Source organism: Oncorhynchus masou, chromosome 13, assembly GCF_036934945.1.
Source record: "Oncorhynchus masou masou isolate Uvic2021 chromosome 13, UVic_Omas_1.1, whole genome shotgun sequence".
In the NCBI taxonomy this organism is placed as follows: domain Eukaryota; kingdom Metazoa; phylum Chordata; class Actinopteri; order Salmoniformes; family Salmonidae; genus Oncorhynchus; species Oncorhynchus masou.
Genome location: NC_088224.1, coordinates 97,299,866 through 97,317,536, shown reverse-complemented (window position 1 = coordinate 97,317,536; position 17,671 = coordinate 97,299,866). Strand labels below are relative to the sequence as shown.

General features: G+C 43.1%; 1 protein-coding gene across 2 annotated transcripts in view; it reads left to right on the top strand.

Moving 5' to 3' along the window:
- Nucleotides 1–17,671, top strand: part of LOC135553260 (rho GTPase-activating protein 42) — a 240,268-nt gene that overhangs the window by 166,384 nt on the left and 56,213 nt on the right. For both annotated transcript variants that reach the window (XM_064985435.1, XM_064985434.1), the window contains one exon: nt 5,864–6,014. In XM_064985435.1, coding sequence (XP_064841507.1) covers nt 5,864–6,014 — 151 coding nt within the window. The remainder of the gene's footprint in view (nt 1–5,863; nt 6,015–17,671) is intronic.

Sequence of the window (17,671 nt, the reverse complement as noted above, 5' to 3'; positions counted from 1 at the left end):
GGTATTTAGGTATGTATCATGTCTTGGGCCTATAGTAGGGTTTTATAGGTATTTAGGTATGTATCATGTCTTGGGCCTATAGTAGGGTTTTATAGGTATTTAGGTATGTATCATGTCTTGGGCCTATAGTAGGGTTTTATAGGTATTTAGGTATGTATCATGTCTTGGGCCTATAGTAGGGTTTTATAGGTATTTAGGTATGTATCATGTCTTGGGCCTATAGTAGGGTTTTATAGGTATTTAGGTATGTATCATGTCTTGGGCCTATAGTAGGGTTTTATAGGTATTTAGGTATGTATCATGTCTTGGGCCTATAGTAGGGTTTTATAGGTATTTAGGTATGTATCATGTCTTGGGCCTATAGTAGGGTTTTAGGTATTTAGGTATGTATCATGTCTTGGGCCTATAGTAGGGTTTTATGGTATTTAGGTATGTATCATGTCTTGGGCCTATAGTAGGGTTTTATAGGTATTTAGGTATGTATCATGTCTTGGGCCTATAGTAGGGTTTTATAGGTATTTAGGTATGTATCATGTCTTGGGCCTATAGTAGGGTTTTATAGGTATTTAGGTATGTATCATGTCTTGGGCCTATAGTAGGGTTTTATAGGTATTTAGGTATGTATCATGTCTTGGGCCTATAGTAGGGTTTTATAGGTATTTAGGTATGTATCATGTCTTGGGCCTATAGTAGGGTTTTATAGGTATTTAGGTATGTATCATGTCTTGGGCCTATAGTAGGGTTTTATAGGTATTTAGGTATGTATCATGTCTTGGGCCTATAGTAGGGTTTTATAGGTATTTAGGTATGTATCATGTCTTGGGCCTATAGTAGGGTTTTATAGGTATTTAGGTATGTATCATGTATTTAGGTATGTATCATGTCTTGGGGCCTATAGTAGGGTTTTATAGGTATTTAGGTATGTATCATGTGGGCCTATAGTAGGGTTTTATAGGTATTTAGGTATGTATCATGTCTTGGGCCTATAGTAGGGTTTTATAGGTATTTAGGTATGTATCATGTCTTGGGCCTATAGTAGGGTTTTATAGGTATTTAGGTATGTATCATGTCTTGGGCCTATAGTAGGGTTTTATAGGTATTTAGGTATGTATCATGTCTTGGGCCTATAGTAGGGTTTTATAGGTATTTAGGTATGTATCATGTCTTGGGGTTATAGTAGGGTTTTATAGGTATTTAGGTATGTATCATGTCTTGGGCCTATAGTAGGGTTTTATAGGTATTTAGGTATGTATCATGTCTTGGGCCTATAGTAGGGTTTTATAGGTATTTAGGTATGTATCATGTCTTGGGCCTATAGTAGGGTTTTATAGGTATTTAGGTATGTATCATGTCTTGGGCCTATAGTAGGGTTTTATAGGTATTTAGGTATGTATCATGTCTTGGGCCTATAGTAGGGTTTTATAGGTATTTAGGTATGTATCATGTCTTGGGCCTATAGTAGGGTTTTATAGGTATTTAGGTATGTATCATGTCTTGGGGCTATAGTAGGGTTTTATAGGTATTTAGGTATGTATCATGTCTTGGGCCTATAGTAGGGTTTTATAGGTATTTAGGTATGTATCATGTCTTGGGCCTATAGTAGGGTTTTATAGGTATTTAGGTATGTATCATGTCTTGGGCCTATAGTAGGGTTTTATAGGTATTTAGGTATTTATGTCTTGGGCCTATAGTAGGGTTTTATAGGTATTTAGGTATGTATCATGTCTTGGGCCTATAGTAGGGTTTTATAGGTATTTAGGTATGTGTCATGTCTTGGGCTATAGTAGGGTTTTATAGGTATTTAGGTATGTATCATGTCTTGGGGCTATAGTAGGGTTTTATAGGTATTTAGGTATGTGTCATGTCTTGGGCCTATAGTAGGGTTTTATAGGTATTTAGGTATGTATCATGTCTTGGGCCTATAGTAGGGTTTTATAGGTATTTAGGTATGTATCATGTCTTGGGGCTATAGTAGGGTTTTATAGTATGTATTTAGGTATGTATCATGTCTTGGGCCTATAGTAGGGTTTTATAGGTATTTAGGTATGTATCATGTCTTGGGCCTATAGTAGGGTTTTTAGGTATTTAGGTATGTATCATGTCTTGGGCCTATAGTAGGGTTTTATAGGTATTTAGGTATGTATCATGTCTTGGGCCTATAGTAGGGTTTTATAGGTATTTAGGTATGTATCATGTCTTGGGCCTATAGTAGGGTTTTATAGGTATTTAGGTATGTATCATGTCTTGGGCCTATAGTAGGGTTTTATAGGTATTTAGGTATCATGTCTTGGGCCTATCATGTCTTGGGCCTATAGTAGGGTTTTATAGGTATTTAGGTATGTATCATGTCTTGGGCCTATAGTAGGGTTTTATAGGTATTTAGGTATGTATCATGTCTTGGGCCTATAGTAGGGTTTTATAGGTATTTAGGTATGTATCATGTCTTGGGGCCTATAGTAGGGTTTTATAGGTATTTAGGTATGTATCATGTCTTGGGCCTATAGTAGGGTTTTATAGGTATTTAGGTATGTATCATGTCTTGGGCCTATAGTAGGGTTTTATAGGTATTTAGGTATGTATCATGTCTTGGGCCTATAGTAGGGTTTTATAGGTATTTAGGTATGTATCATGTCTTGGGCCTATAGTAGGGTTTTATAGGTATTTAGGTATGTATCATGTCTTGGGCCTATAGTAGGGTTTTATAGGTATTTAGGTATGTATCATGTCTTGGGCCTATAGTAGGGTTTTATAGGTATTTAGGTATGTATCATGTCTTGGGCCTATAGTAGGGTTTTATAGGTATTTAGGTATGTATCATGTCTTGGGCCTATAGTAGGGTTTTATAGGTATTTAGGTATGTATCATGTCTTGGGCCTATAGTAGGGTTTTATAGGTATTTAGGTATGTATCATGTCTTGGGCCTATAGTAGGGTTTTATAGGTATTTAGGTATGTATCATGTCTTGGGCCTATAGTAGGGTTTTATAGGTATTTAGGTATGTATCATGTCTTGGGCCTATAGTAGGGTTTTATAGGTATTTAGGTATGTATCATGTCTTGGGCCTATAGTAGGGTTTTATAGGTATTTAGGTATGTATCATGTCTTGGGCCTATAGTAGGGTTTTATAGGTATTTAGGTATGTATCATGGGTTTAGGGTTTTATAGGTATTTAGGTATGTATCATGTCTTGGGCCTATAGTAGGGTTTTATAGGTATTTAGGTATGTATCATGTCTTGGGCCTATAGTAGGGTTTTATAGGTATTTAGGTATGTATCATGTCTTGGGCCTATAGTAGGGTTTTATAGGTATTTAGGTATGTATCATGTCTTGGGCCTATAGTAGGGTTTTATAGGTATTTAGGTATGTATCATGTCTTGGGCCTATAGTAGGGTTTTATAGGTATTTAGGTATGTATCATGTCTTGGGCCTATAGTAGGGTTTTATAGGTATTTAGGTATGTATCATGTCTTGGGCCTATAGTAGGGTTTTATAGGTATTTAGGTATGTATCATGTCTTGGGCCTATAGTAGGGTTTTATAGGTATTTAGGTATGTATCATGTCTTGGGCCTATAGTAGGGTTTTATAGGTATTTAGGTATGTATCATGTCTTGGGCCTATAGTAGGGTTTTATAGGTATTTAGGTATGTATCATGTCTTGGGCCTATAGTAGGGTTTTATAGGTATTTAGGTATGTATCATGTCTTGGGCCTATAGTAGGGTTTTATAGGTATTTAGGTATGTATCATGTCTTGGGCCTATAGTAGGGTTTTATAGGTATTTAGGTATGTATCATGTCTTGGGCCTATAGTAGGGTTTTATAGGTATTTAGGTATGTATCATGTCTTGGGCCTATAGTAGGGTTTTATAGGTATTTAGGTATGTATCATGTCTTGGGCCTATAGTAGGGTTTTATAGGTATTTATGTCTTGGGCCTATGTAGGGTCATGTCTTGGGCCTATAGTAGGAGTTTTTAGGTATTTAGGTATGTATCATGTCTTGGGCCTATAGTAGGGTTTTATAGGTATTTAGGTATGTGTCATGTCTTGGGCCTATAGTAGGGTTTTATAGGTATTTAGGTATGTATCATGTCTTGGGCCTATGGTAGGGTTTTATAGGTATTTAGGTATGTATCATGTCTTGGGCCTATAGTAGGGTTTTATAGGTATTTAGGTATGTATCATGTCTTGGGGCTATAGTAGGGTTTTATAGGTATTTAGGTATGTATCATGTCTTGGGCCTATAGTAGGGTTTTATAGGTATTTAGGTATGTATCATGTCTTGGGCCTATAGTAGGGTTTTATAGGTATTTAGGTATGTATCATGTCTTGGGGCTATAGTAGGGTTTTTAGGTATTTAGGTATGTATCATGTCTTGGGCCTATAGTAGGAGTTTTTAGGTATTTAGGTATGTATCATGTCTTGGGCCTATAGTAGGGTTTTATAGGTATTTAGGTATGTATCATGTCTTGGGCCTATAGTAGGGTTTTATAGGTATTTAGGTATGTATCATGTCTTGGGCCTATAGTAGGAGTTTTATAGGTATTTAGGTATGTATCATGTCCTGGGCCTATAGTAGGGTTTTATAGGTATTTAGGTATGTATCATGTCCTGGGCCTATAGTAGGGTTTTATAGGTATTTAGGTATGTGTCATGTCTTGGGCCTATAGTAGGGTTTTATAGGTATTTAGGTATGTATCATGTCTTGGGCCTATAGTAGGGTTTTATAGGTATTTAGGTATGTATCATGTCCTGGGCCTATAGTAGGGTTTTATAGGTATTTAGGTATGTATCATGTCTTGGGGCTATAGTAGGGTTTTATAGGTATTTAGGTATGTGTCATGTCTTGGGCCTATAGTAGGGTTTTATAGGTATTTAGGTATGTATCATGTCTTGGGCCTATAGTAGGGTTTTATAGGTATTTAGGTATGTATCATGTCTTGGGCCTATAGTAGGGTTTTATAGGTATTTAGGTATGTATCATGTCTTGGGCCTATAGTAGGGTTTTATAGGTATTTAGGTATGTGTCATGTCTTGGGGCTATAGTAGGGTTTTATAGGTATTTAGGTATGTATCATGTCTTGGGGCTATAGTAGGGTTTTATAGGTATTTAGGTATGTATCATGTCTTGGGCCTATAGTAGGAGTTTTATAGGTATTTAGGTATGTATCATGTCCTGGGCCTATAGTAGGGTTTATAGGTATTTAGGTATGTATCATGTCTTGGGCCTATAGTAGGGTTTTATAGGTATTTAGGTATGTATCATGTCCTGGGCCTATAGTAGGGTTTTATAGGTATTTAGGTATGTGTCATGTCTTGGGGCTATAGTAGGGTTTTATAGGTATTTAGGTATGTATCATGTCTTGGGGCTATAGTAGGGTTTTATAGGTATTTAGGTATGTGTCATGTCTTGGTTTTATAGGTATTTAGGTATGTATAATGTCTTGGGCCTATAGTAGGGTTTTATAGGTATTTAGGTATGTATCATGTCTTGGGCCTATAGTAGGGTTTTATAGGTATTTAGGTATGTATCATGTCTTGGGCCTATAGTAGGAGTTTATAGGTATTTAGGTATGTATCATGTCTTGGGCCTATAGTAGGTTTTTATAGGTATTTAGGTATGTATCATGTCTTGGGCCTATAGTAGGGTTTTATAGGTATTTAGGTATGTATCATGTCTTGGGCCTATAGTAGAGTTTTTAGGTATTTAGGTATGTATCATGTCTTGGGCCTATAGTAGGAGTTTTTAGGTATTTAGGTATGTGTCTGACCATGTGACCTAAGCAGGAAACTCCCCAGACCCTAGCTAGTTATATACCACTGTAATGCTCAGTTAATTAAACTATTGTTCTCTCCCCTCTCCAGATCTTCCACCAGCCTCCAGACCCCAACGTACCTCTGCCCCAGCCCCAATCCCGACCAAGCTCACGCAGGAGCAGGGCCATCTGCCTGTCCACAGGCCCTAGGAAGCCTCGTAGCATCTACACCCCAACACTGTGCCTTGCAGACGCTGACAGTGAGTCCTACACCTATCCCTAGCACTGCAGGCAATTGCTGCATATCGAATGATACCATATTCCCTATAGGCCAGTAAACCTATAGCATTCAGATCTGAATCAGATCTGCACCTTCTAATCAGAGACTGATTTAGACCTGGGACACAAGGTGAGTGGAATCCATCATGTGGTAGAACAGAACGCTAGCAGTGGTGCGGATCACATAGGGTCATATTTGAATACCCCTGGAATAGGGGTCATGTCACTCTGCTAGCTAATCTGGCCTACTGCAGCATTCATTACATATTCCCCTGGAATAGGGGGTCATATCACTCTGCTAGCTAATCTGGCCTGCTGCAGCATTCATGACATATTCCCCTGGAATAGGGGGTCATATCACTCTGCTAGCTAATCTGGCCTGCTGCAGCATTCATGACATATTCCCCTGGAATAGGGGGTCATGTCACTCTGCCAGCTAATCTGGCCTGCTGCAGCATTCATTACATATTCCCCTGGAATAGGGGGTCATATCACTCTGCCAGCTAATCTGGCCTGCTGCAGCATTCATTACATATTCCCCTGGAATAGGGGGTCATATCACTCTGCCAGCTAATCTGGCTTGCTGCAGCATTCATTACATATTCCCCTGGAATAGGGGGTCATGTCACTCTGCCAGCTAATCTGGCCTGCTGCAGCATTCATTACATATTCCCCTGGAATAGGGGGTCATGTCACTCTGCCAGCTAATCTGGCCTGCTGCAGCATTCATTACATATTCCCCTGGAATAGGGGGTCATATCACTCTGCTAGCTAATCTGGCCTGCTGCAGCATTCATGACATATTCCCATTGAGCTGTTCATTAATATCTTATCTCTTCATCTACCAGGGCACCATCAGAGAATACAAAACATCCCAGGATGTAGCCAGTAACTGTATTCTCTGAGTTACTGTAGTGGTGGTGCTGCTACATTTAGCCACAGTAGTAATAATGCTGTCTGCATCCCAAATGGCCCACAGGTTCCTGGTCAAATGTAGTGCACTATATAGGGAACAGGATGCCATAGGTTCCTGGTCAAATGTAGTGCACTATATAGGGAACAGTGTGTCATAGGTTCCTGGTCAAAAGTAATGCACTATATAGGGAACAGGATGCCATAGGTTCCTGGTCAAAAGTAGTGCACTATATAGGGAACAGTGTGCCATAGGTCCCTGGTCAAATGTAGTGCACTATATAGGGAACAGTGTGCCATAGGTTCCTGGTCAAATGTAGTGCACTATATAGGGAACAGTGTGCCATAGGTCCCTGGTCAAAAGTAGTGCACTATATAGGGAACAGGATGCCATAGGTCCCTGGTCAAAAGTAGTGCACTATATAGGGAACAGTGTGCCATAGGTCCCTGGTCAAAAGTAGTGCACTATATAGGGAACAGGATGCCATAGGTTCCTGGTCAAAAGTAGTGCACTATATAGGGAACAGTGTGTCATAGGTTCCTGGTCAAAAGTAGTGCACTATATAGGGAACAGTGTGCCATAGGTCCCTGGTCAAAAGTAGTGCACTATATAGGGAACAGGATGCCATAGGTTCCTGGTCAAAAGTAGTGCACTATATAGGGAACAGTGTGCCATAGGTCCCTGGTCAAAAGTAATGCACTATATAGGGGACAGTGTGCCATAGGTTCCTGGTCAAATGTAATGCACTATATAGGGAACAGTGTGTCATAGGTCCCTGGTCAAATGTAGTGCACTATATAGGGAACAGTGTGCCATAGGTCCCTGGTCAAAAGTAATGCACTATATAGGGGACAGTGTGCCATAGGTTCCTGGTCAAAAGTAGGGCACTATATAGGGAACAGTGTGCCATAGGGCCCTGGTCAAAAGTAGTGCACTATATAGGGAACAGTGTGCCATAGGTTCCTGGTCAAATGTAGTGCACTCTATAGGGAACAGGATGCCATAGGTTCCTGGTCAAATGTAGTGCACTCTATAGGGAACAGGATGTCATAGGTCCCTGGTCAAATGTAGTGCACTATATAGGGAACAGGATGCCATAGGTCCCTGGTCAAAAGTAGTGCACTATATAGGGAACAGGATGCCATAGGTTCCTGGTCAAATGTAGTGCACTCTATAGGGAACAGTGTGCCATAGGTCCCTGGTCAAATGTAGTGCACTCTATAGGGAACAGTGTGCCATAGGTCCCTGGTCAAATGTAGTGCACTCTATAGGGAACAGTGTGCCATAGGTCCCTGGTCAAATGTAGTGCACTCTATAGGGAACAGTGTGCCATAGGTCCCTGGTCAAATGTAGTGCACTCTATAGGGAACAGTGTGCCATAGGTCCCTGGTCAAATGTAGTGCACTATATAGGGAACAGGATGCCATAGGTTCCTGGTCAAAAGTAGTGCACTATATAGGGAACAGTGTGCCATAGGTCCCTGGTCAAAAGTAGTGCACTATATAGGGAACAGTGTGCCATAGGTCCCTGGTCAAAAGTAATGCACTATATAGGGGACAGTGTGCCATAGGTTCCTGGTCAAATGTAATGCACTATATAGGGAACAGTGTGTCATAGGTCCCTGGTCAAATGTAGTGCACTATATAGGGAACAGTGTGCCATAGGTCCCTGGTCAAAAGTAATGCACTATATATGGGACAGTGTGCCATAGGTTCCTGGTCAAAAGTAGGGCACTATATAGGGAACAGTGTGCCATAGGGCCCTGGTCAAAAGTAGTGCACTATATAGGGAACAGTGTGCCATAGGTTCCTGGTCAAATGTAGTGCACTCTATAGGGAACAGGATGCCATAGGTTCCTGGTCAAATGTAGTGCACTCTATAGGGAACAGGATGTCATAGGTCCCTGGTCAAATGTAGTGCACTATATAGGGAACAGGATGCCATAGGTCCCTGGTCAAAAGTAGTGCACTATATAGGGAACAGGATGCCATAGGTTCCTGGTCAAATGTAGTGCACTCTATAGGGAACAGTGTGCCATAGGTCCCTGGTCAAATGTAGTGCACTCTATAGGGAACAGTGTGCCATAGGTCCCTGGTCAAATGTAGTGCACTCTATAGGGAACAGTGTGCCATAGGTCCCTGGTCAAATGTAGTGCACTCTATAGGGAACAGTGTGCCATAGGTCCCTGGTCAAATGTAGTGCACTCTATAGGGAACAGTGTGCCATAGGTCCCTGGTCAAATGTAGTGCACTATATAGGGAACAGGATGCCATAGGTTCCTGGTCAAAAGTAGTGCACTATATAGGGAACAGTGTGCCATAGGTCCCTGGTCAAAAGTAGTGCACTATATAGGGAACAGTGTGCCATAGGTCCCTGGTCAAATGTAGTGCACTATATAGGGAACAGGATGCCATAGGTTCCTGGTCAAAAGTAGTGCACTATATAGGGAACAGTGTGCCATAGGTCCCTGGTCAAAAGTAATGCACTATATAGGGGACAGTGTGCCATAGGTTCCTGGTCAAATGTAATGCACTATATAGGGAACAGTGTGTCATAGGTCCCTGGTCAAATGTAGTGCACTATATAGGGAACAGTGTGCCATAGGTCCCTGGTCAAAAGTAATGCACTATATAGGGGACAGTGTGCCATAGGTTCCTGGTCAAAAGTAGGGCACTATATAGGGAACAGTGTGCCATAGGGCCCTGGTCAAAAGTAGTGCACTATATAGGGAACAGTGTGCCATAGGTTCCTGGTCAAATGTAGTGCACTCTATAGGGAACAGGATGCCATAGGTTCCTGGTCAAATGTAGTGCACTCTATAGGGAACAGGATGTCATAGGTCCCTGGTCAAATGTAGTGCACTATATAGGGAACAGGATGCCATAGGTCCCTGGTCAAAAGTAGTGCACTATATAGGGAACAGGATGCCATAGGTTCCTGGTCAAATGTAGTGCACTCTATAGGGAACAGTGTGCCATAGGTCCCTGGTCAAATGTAGTGCACTCTATAGGGAACAGTGTGCCATAGGTCCCTGGTCAAATGTAGTGCACTCTATAGGGAACAGTGTGCCATAGGTCCCTGGTCAAATGTAGTGCACTCTATAGGGAACAGTGTGCCATAGGTCCCTGGTCAAATGTAGTGCACTCTATAGGGAACAGTGTGCCATAGGTCCCTGGTCAAATGTAGTGCACTATATAGGGAACAGGATGCCATAGGTTCCTGGTCAAAAGTAGTGCACTATATAGGGAACAGTGTGCCATAGGTTCCTGGTCAAATGTAGTGCACTCTATAGGGAACAGTGTGCCATAGGTCCCTGGTCAATAGTAGTGCACTATATAGGGAACAGTGTGCCATAGGTTCCTGGTCAAAAGTAGTGCACTATATAGGGAACAGTGTGCCATAGGTTCCTGGTCAAATGTAGTGCACTATATAGGGAACAGTGTGCCATAGGTCCCTGGTCAAAAGTAGTGCACTATATAGGGAACAGTGTGCCATAGGTTCCTGGTCAAAAGTAGTGCACTATATAGGGAACAGTGTGCCATAGGTCCCTGGTCAAAAGCAATGCACTATATAGGGGACAGTGTGCCATAGGTTCCTGGTCAAATGTAGTGCACTATATAGGGAACAGTGTGCCATAGGTCCCTGGTCAAAAGTAGTGCACTATATAGGGAACAGTGTGCCATAGGTCCCTGGTCAAATGTAGTGCACTATATAGGGAACAGGATGCCATAGGTTCCTGGTCAAAAGTAGTGCACTATATAGGGAACAGTGTGCCATAGGTCCCTGGTCAAAAGTAATGCACTATATAGGGGACAGTGTGCCATAGGTTCCTGGTCAAATGTAATGCACTATATAGGGAACAGTGTGCCATAGGTCCCTGGTCAAATGTAGTGCACTATATAGGGAACAGTGTGCCATAGGTCCCTGGTCAAAAGTAATGCACTATATAGGGGACAGTGTGCCATAGGTTCCTGGTCAAAAGTAGTGCACTATATAGGGAACAGTGTGCCATAGGTCCCTGGTCAAAAGTAATGCACTATATAGGGGACAGTGTGCCATAGGTTCCTGGTCAAAAGTAGGGCACTATATAGGGAACAGTGTGCCATAGGTCCCTGGTCAAAAGTAATGCACTATATAGGGGACAGTGTGCCATAGGTTCCTGGTCAAAAGTAATGCACTATATAGGGAACAGTGTGCCATAGGTCCCTGGTCAAAAGTAATGCACTATATAGGGGACAGTGTGCCATAGGTTCCTGGTCAAAAGTAGTGCACTATATAGGGGACAGTGTGCCATAGGTCCCTGGTCAAAAGTAATGCACTATATAGGGGACAGTGTGCCATAGGTTCTTGGTCAAAAGTAATGCACTATATAGGGGAGAGTGTGCCATAGGTTCCTGGTCAAAAGTAATGCACTATATAGGGGACAGTGTGCCATAGGTTCCTGGTCAAAAGTAATGCACTATATAGGGAACAGTGTGCCATAGGTCCCTGGTCAAAAGTAATGCACTATATAGGGAACAGTGTGCCATAGGTCCCTGGTCAAAAGTAGTGCACTATATAGGGGACAGTGTGCCATAGGTCCCTGGTCAAAAGTAATGCACTATATAGGGGACAGTGTGCCATAGGTTCCTGGTCAAAAGTAGTGCACTATATAGGGGACAGTGTGCCATAGGTCCCTGGTCAAAAGTAGTGCACTATATAGGGGACAGTGTGCCATAGGTCCCTTGTCAAGAGTAGTGCACTATATAGGGAACAGTGTGCCATAGGTTCCTGGTCAAAAGTAGTGCACTATATAGGGGACAGTGTGCCATAGGTCCCTGGTCAAAAGTAGTGCACTATATAGGGAACAGGATGCCATAGGTTCCTGGTCAAATGTAGTGCACTCTATAGGGAACAGTGTGCCATAGGTTCCTGGTCAAATGTAGTGCACTCTATAGGGAACAGGATGCCATAGGTCCCTGGTCAAAAGTAGTGCACTATATAGGGAACAGTGTGCCATAGGTCCCTGGTCAAAAGTAATGCACTATATAGGGGACAGTGTGCCATAGGTTCCTGGTCAAAAGTAGTGCACTATATAGGGGACAGTGTGCCATAGGTCCCTGGTCAAAAGTAATGCACTATATAGGGGACAGTGTGCCATAGGTTCCTGGTCAAAAGTAATGCACTATATAGGGGACAGTGTGCCATAGGTTCCTGGTGAAAAAGTAATGCACTATATAGGGGACAGTGTGCCATAGGTTCCTGGTCAAAAGTAATGCACTATATAGGGAACAGTGTGCCATAGGTCCCTGGTCAAAAGTAATGCACTATATAGGGAACAGTGTGCCATAGGTTCCTGGTCAAATGTAGTGCACTCTATAGGGAACAGTGTGCCATAGGTCCCTGGTCAATAGTAGTGCACTATATAGGGAACAGTGTGCCATAGGTTCCTGGTCAAAAGTAGTGCACTATATAGGGAACAGTGTGCCATAGGTTCCTGGTCAAATGTAGTGCACTATATAGGGAACAGTGTGCCATAGGTCCCTGGTCAAAAGTAGTGCACTATATAGGGAACAGTGTGCCATAGGTTCCTGGTCAAAAGTAGTGCACTATATAGGGAACAGTGTGCCATAGGTCCCTGGTCAAAAGTAATGCACTATATAGGGGACAGTGTGCCATAGGTTCCTGGTCAAATGTAGTGCACTATATAGGGAACAGTGTGCCATAGGTCCCTGGTCAAAAGTAGTGCACTATATAGGGAACAGTGTGCCATAGGTCCCTGGTCAAATGTAGTGCACTATATAGGGAACAGGATGCCATAGGTTCCTGGTCAAAAGTAGTGCACTATATAGGGAACAGTGTGCCATAGGTCCCTGGTCAAAAGTAATGCACTATATAGGGGACAGTGTGCCATAGGTTCCTGGTCAAATGTAATGCACTATATAGGGAACAGTGTGCCATAGGTCCCTGGTCAAATGTAGTGCACTATATAGGGAACAGTGTGCCATAGGTCCCTGGTCAAAAGTAATGCACTATATAGGGGACAGTGTGCCATAGGTTCCTGGTCAAAAGTAGTGCACTATATAGGGAACAGTGTGCCATAGGTCCCTGGTCAAAAGTAATGCACTATATAGGGGACAGTGTGCCATAGGTTCCTGGTCAAAAGTAGGGCACTATATAGGGAACAGTGTGCCATAGGTCCCTGGTCAAAAGTAATGCACTATATAGGGGACAGTGTGCCATAGGTTCCTGGTCAAAAGTAATGCACTATATAGGGAACAGTGTGCCATAGGTCCCTGGTCAAAAGTAATGCACTATATAGGGGACAGTGTGCCATAGGTTCCTGGTCAAAAGTAGTGCACTATATAGGGGACAGTGTGCCATAGGTCCCTGGTCAAAAGTAATGCACTATATAGGGGACAGTGTGCCATAGGTTCCTGGTCAAAAGTAATGCACTATATAGGGAACAGTGTGCCATAGGTCCCTGGTCAAATGTAGTGCACTATATAGGGAACAGTGTGCCATAGGTCCCTGGTCAAAAGTAATGCACTATATAGGGGACAGTGTGCCATAGGTTCCTGGTCAAAAGTAGTGCACTATATAGGGAACAGTGTGCCATAGGTCCCTGGTCAAAAGTAATGCACTATATAGGGGACAGTGTGCCATAGGTTCCTGGTCAAAAGTAGGGCACTATATAGGGAACAGTGTGCCATAGGTCCCTGGTCAAAAGTAATGCACTATATAGGGGACAGTGTGCCATAGGTTCCTGGTCAAAAGTAATGCACTATATAGGGAACAGTGTGCCATAGGTCCCTGGTCAAAAGTAATGCACTATATAGGGGACAGTGTGCCATAGGTTCCTGGTCAAAAGTAGTGCACTATATAGGGGACAGTGTGCCATAGGTCCCTGGTCAAAAGTAATGCACTATATAGGGGACAGTGTGCCATAGGTTCTTGGTCAAAAGTAATGCACTATATAGGGGACAGTGTGCCATAGGTTCCTGGTCAAAAGTAATGCACTATATAGGGGACAGTGTGCCATAGGTTCCTGGTCAAAAGTAATGCACTATATAGGGAACAGTGTGCCATAGGTCCCTGGTCAAAAGTAATGCACTATATAGGGAACAGTGTGCCATAGGTCCCTGGTCAAAAGTAGTGCACTATATAGGGGACAGTGTGCCATAGGTCCCTGGTCAAAAGTAATGCACTATATAGGGGACAGTGTGCCATAGGTTCCTGGTCAAAAGTAGTGCACTATATAGGGGACAGTGTGCCATAGGTCCCTGGTCAAAAGTAGTGCACTATATAGGGGACAGTGTGCCATAGGTCCCTGGTCAAGAGTAGTGCACTCTATAGGGAACAGTGTGCCATAGGTTCCTGGTCAAAAGTAGTGCACTATATAGGGGACAGTGTGCCATAGGTCCCTGGTCAAAAGTAATGCACTATATAGGGGACAGTGTGCCATAGGTTCCTGGTCAAAAGTAGTGCACTATATAGGGGACAGTGTGCCATAGGTCCCTGGTCAAAAGTAATGCACTATATAGGGGACAGTGTGCCATAGGTTCCTGGTCAAAAGTAATGCACTATATAGGGGACAGTGTGCCATAGGTTCCTGGTGAAAAAGTAATGCACTATATAGGGGACAGTGTGCCATAGGTTCCTGGTCAAAAGTAATGCACTATATAGGGAACAGTGTGCCATAGGTCCCTGGTCAAAAGTAATGCACTATATAGGGAACAGTGTGCCATAGGTTCCTGGTCAAATGTAGTGCACTCTATAGGGAACAGTGTGCCATAGGTCCCTGGTCAATAGTAGTGCACTATATAGGGAACAGTGTGCCATAGGTTCCTGGTCAAAAGTAGTGCACTATATAGGGAACAGTGTTCCATAGGTTCCTGGTCAAATGTAGTGCACTATATAGGGAACAGTGTGCCATAGGTCCCTGGTCAAAAGTAGTGCACTATATAGGGAACAGTGTGCCATAGGTTCCTGGTCAAAAGTAGTGCACTATATAGGGAACAGTGTGCCATAGGTCCCTGGTCAAAAGTAATGCACTATATAGGGGACAGTGTGCCATAGGTTCCTGGTCAAATGTAGTGCACTATATAGGGAACAGTGTGCCATAGGTCCCTGGTCAAAAGTAGTGCACTATATAGGGAACAGTGTGCCATAGGTCCCTGGTCAAAAGTAATGCACTATATAGGGGACAGTGTGCCATAGGTTCCTGGTCAAATGTAATGCACTATATAGGGAACAGTGTGCCATAGGTCCCTGGTCAAATGTAGTGCACTATATAGGGAACAGTGTGCCATAGGTCCCTGGTCAAAAGTAATGCACTATATAGGGGACAGTGTGCCATAGGTTCCTGGTCAAAAGTAGTGCACTATATAGGGAACAGTGTGCCATAGGTCCCTGGTCAAAAGTAATGCACTATATAGGGGACAGTGTGCCATAGGTTCCTGGTCAAAAGTAGGGCACTATATAGGGAACAGTGTGCCATAGGTCCCTGGTCAAAAGTAATGCACTATATAGGGGACAGTGTGCCATAGGTTCCTGGTCAAAAGTAATGCACTATATAGGGAACAGTGTGCCATAGGTCCCTGGTCAAAAGTAATGCACTATATAGGGGACAGTGTGCCATAGGTTCCTGGTCAAAAGTAGTGCACTATATAGGGGACAGTGTGCCATAGGTCCCTGGTCAAAAGTAGTGCACTATATAGGGAACAGTGTGCCATAGGTCCCTGGTCAAAAGTAATGCACTATATAGGGGACAGTGTGCCATAGGTTCCTGGTCAAAAGTAGGGCACTATATAGGGAACAGTGTGCCATAGGTCCCTGGTCAAAAGTAATGCACTATATAGGGGACAGTGTGCCATAGGTTCCTGGTCAAAAGTAATGCACTATATAGGGAACAGTGTGCCATAGGTCCCTGGTCAAAAGTAATGCACTATATAGGGGACAGTGTGCCATAGGTTCCTGGTCAAAAGTAGTGCACTATATAGGGGACAGTGTGCCATAGGTCCCTGGTCAAAAGTAATGCACTATATAGGGGACAGTGTGCCATAGGTTCCTGGTCAAAAGTAATGCACTATATAGGGGACAGTGTGCCATAGGTTCCTGGTCAAAAGTAATGCACTATATAGGGGACAGTGTGCCATAGGTTCCTGGTCAAAAGTAATGCACTATATAGGGAACAGTGTGCCATAGGTCCCTGGTCAAAAGTAATGCACTATATAGGGAACAGTGTGCCATAGGTCCCTGGTCAAAAGTAGTGCACTATATAGGGGACAGTGTGCCATAGGTCCCTGGTCAAAAGTAATGCACTATATAGGGGACAGTGTGCCATAGGTTCCTGGTCAAAAGTAGTGCACTATATAGGGGACAGTGTGCCATAGGTCCCTGGTCAAAAGTAGTGCACTATATAGGGGACAGTGTGCCATAGGTCCCTGGTCAAGAGTAGTGCACTATATAGGGAACAGTGTGCCATAGGTTCCTGGTCAAAAGTAGTGCACTATATAGGGGACAGTGTGCCATAGGTCCCTGGTCAAAAGTAGTGCACTATATAGGGAACAGGATGCCATAGGTTCCTGGTCAAATGTAGTGCACTCTATAGGGAACAGTGTGCCATAGGTTCCTGGTCAAATGTAGTGCACTCTATAGGGAACAGGATGCCATAGGTCCCTGGTCAAAAGTAGTGCACTATATAGGGAACAGTGTGCCATAGGTCCCTGGTCAAAAGTAATGCACTATATAGGGGACAGTGTGCCATAGGTTCCTGGTCAAAAGTAGTGCACTATATAGGGGACAGTGTGCCATAGGTCCCTGGTCAAAAGTAATGCACTATATAGGGGACAGTGTGCCATAGGTTCCTGGTCAAAAGTAATGCACTATATAGGGGACAGTGTGCCATAGGTTCCTGGTGAAAAAGTAATGCACTATATAGGGGACAGTGTGCCATAGGTTCCTGGTCAAAAGTAATGCACTATATAGGGAACAGTGTGCCATAGGTCCCTGGTCAAAAGTAATGCACTATATAGGGAACAGTGTGCCATAGGTCCCTGGTCAAAAGTAGTGCACTATATAGGGGACAGTGTGCCATAGGTCCCTGGTCAAAAGTAATGCACTATATAGGGGACAGTGTGCCATAGGTTCCTGGTCAAAAGTAGTGCACTATATAGGGGACAGTGTGCCATAGGTCCCTGGTCAAAAGTAGTGCACTATATAGGGGACAGTGTGCCATAGGTCCCTGGTCAAGAGTAGTGCACTATATAGGGAACAGTGTGCCATAGGTTCCTGGTCAAAAGTAGTGCACTATATAGGGGACAGTGTGCCATAGGTCCCTGGTCAAAAGTAGTGCACTATATAGGGAACAGGATGCCATAGGTTCTTGGTCAAATGTAGTGCACTCTATAGGGAACAGTGTGCCATAGGTTCCTGGTCAAATGTAGTGCACTCTATAGGGAACAGGATGCCATAGGTCCCTGGTCAAAAGTAGTGCACTATATAGGGGACAGTGTGTCATAGGTCCCTGGTCAAAAGTAGTGCACTATATAGGGGACAGTGTGTCATAGGTCCCTGGTCAAAAGTAGTGCACTATATAGGGGACAGTCTGCCATAGGTTCCTGGTCAAAAGTAGTGCACTATATAGGGGACAGTGTGCCATAGGTCCCTGGTCAAAAGTAGTGCACTATATAGGGGACAGTGTGCCTATAGGTTCCTGGTCAAAAGTAGTGCACTATATAGGGG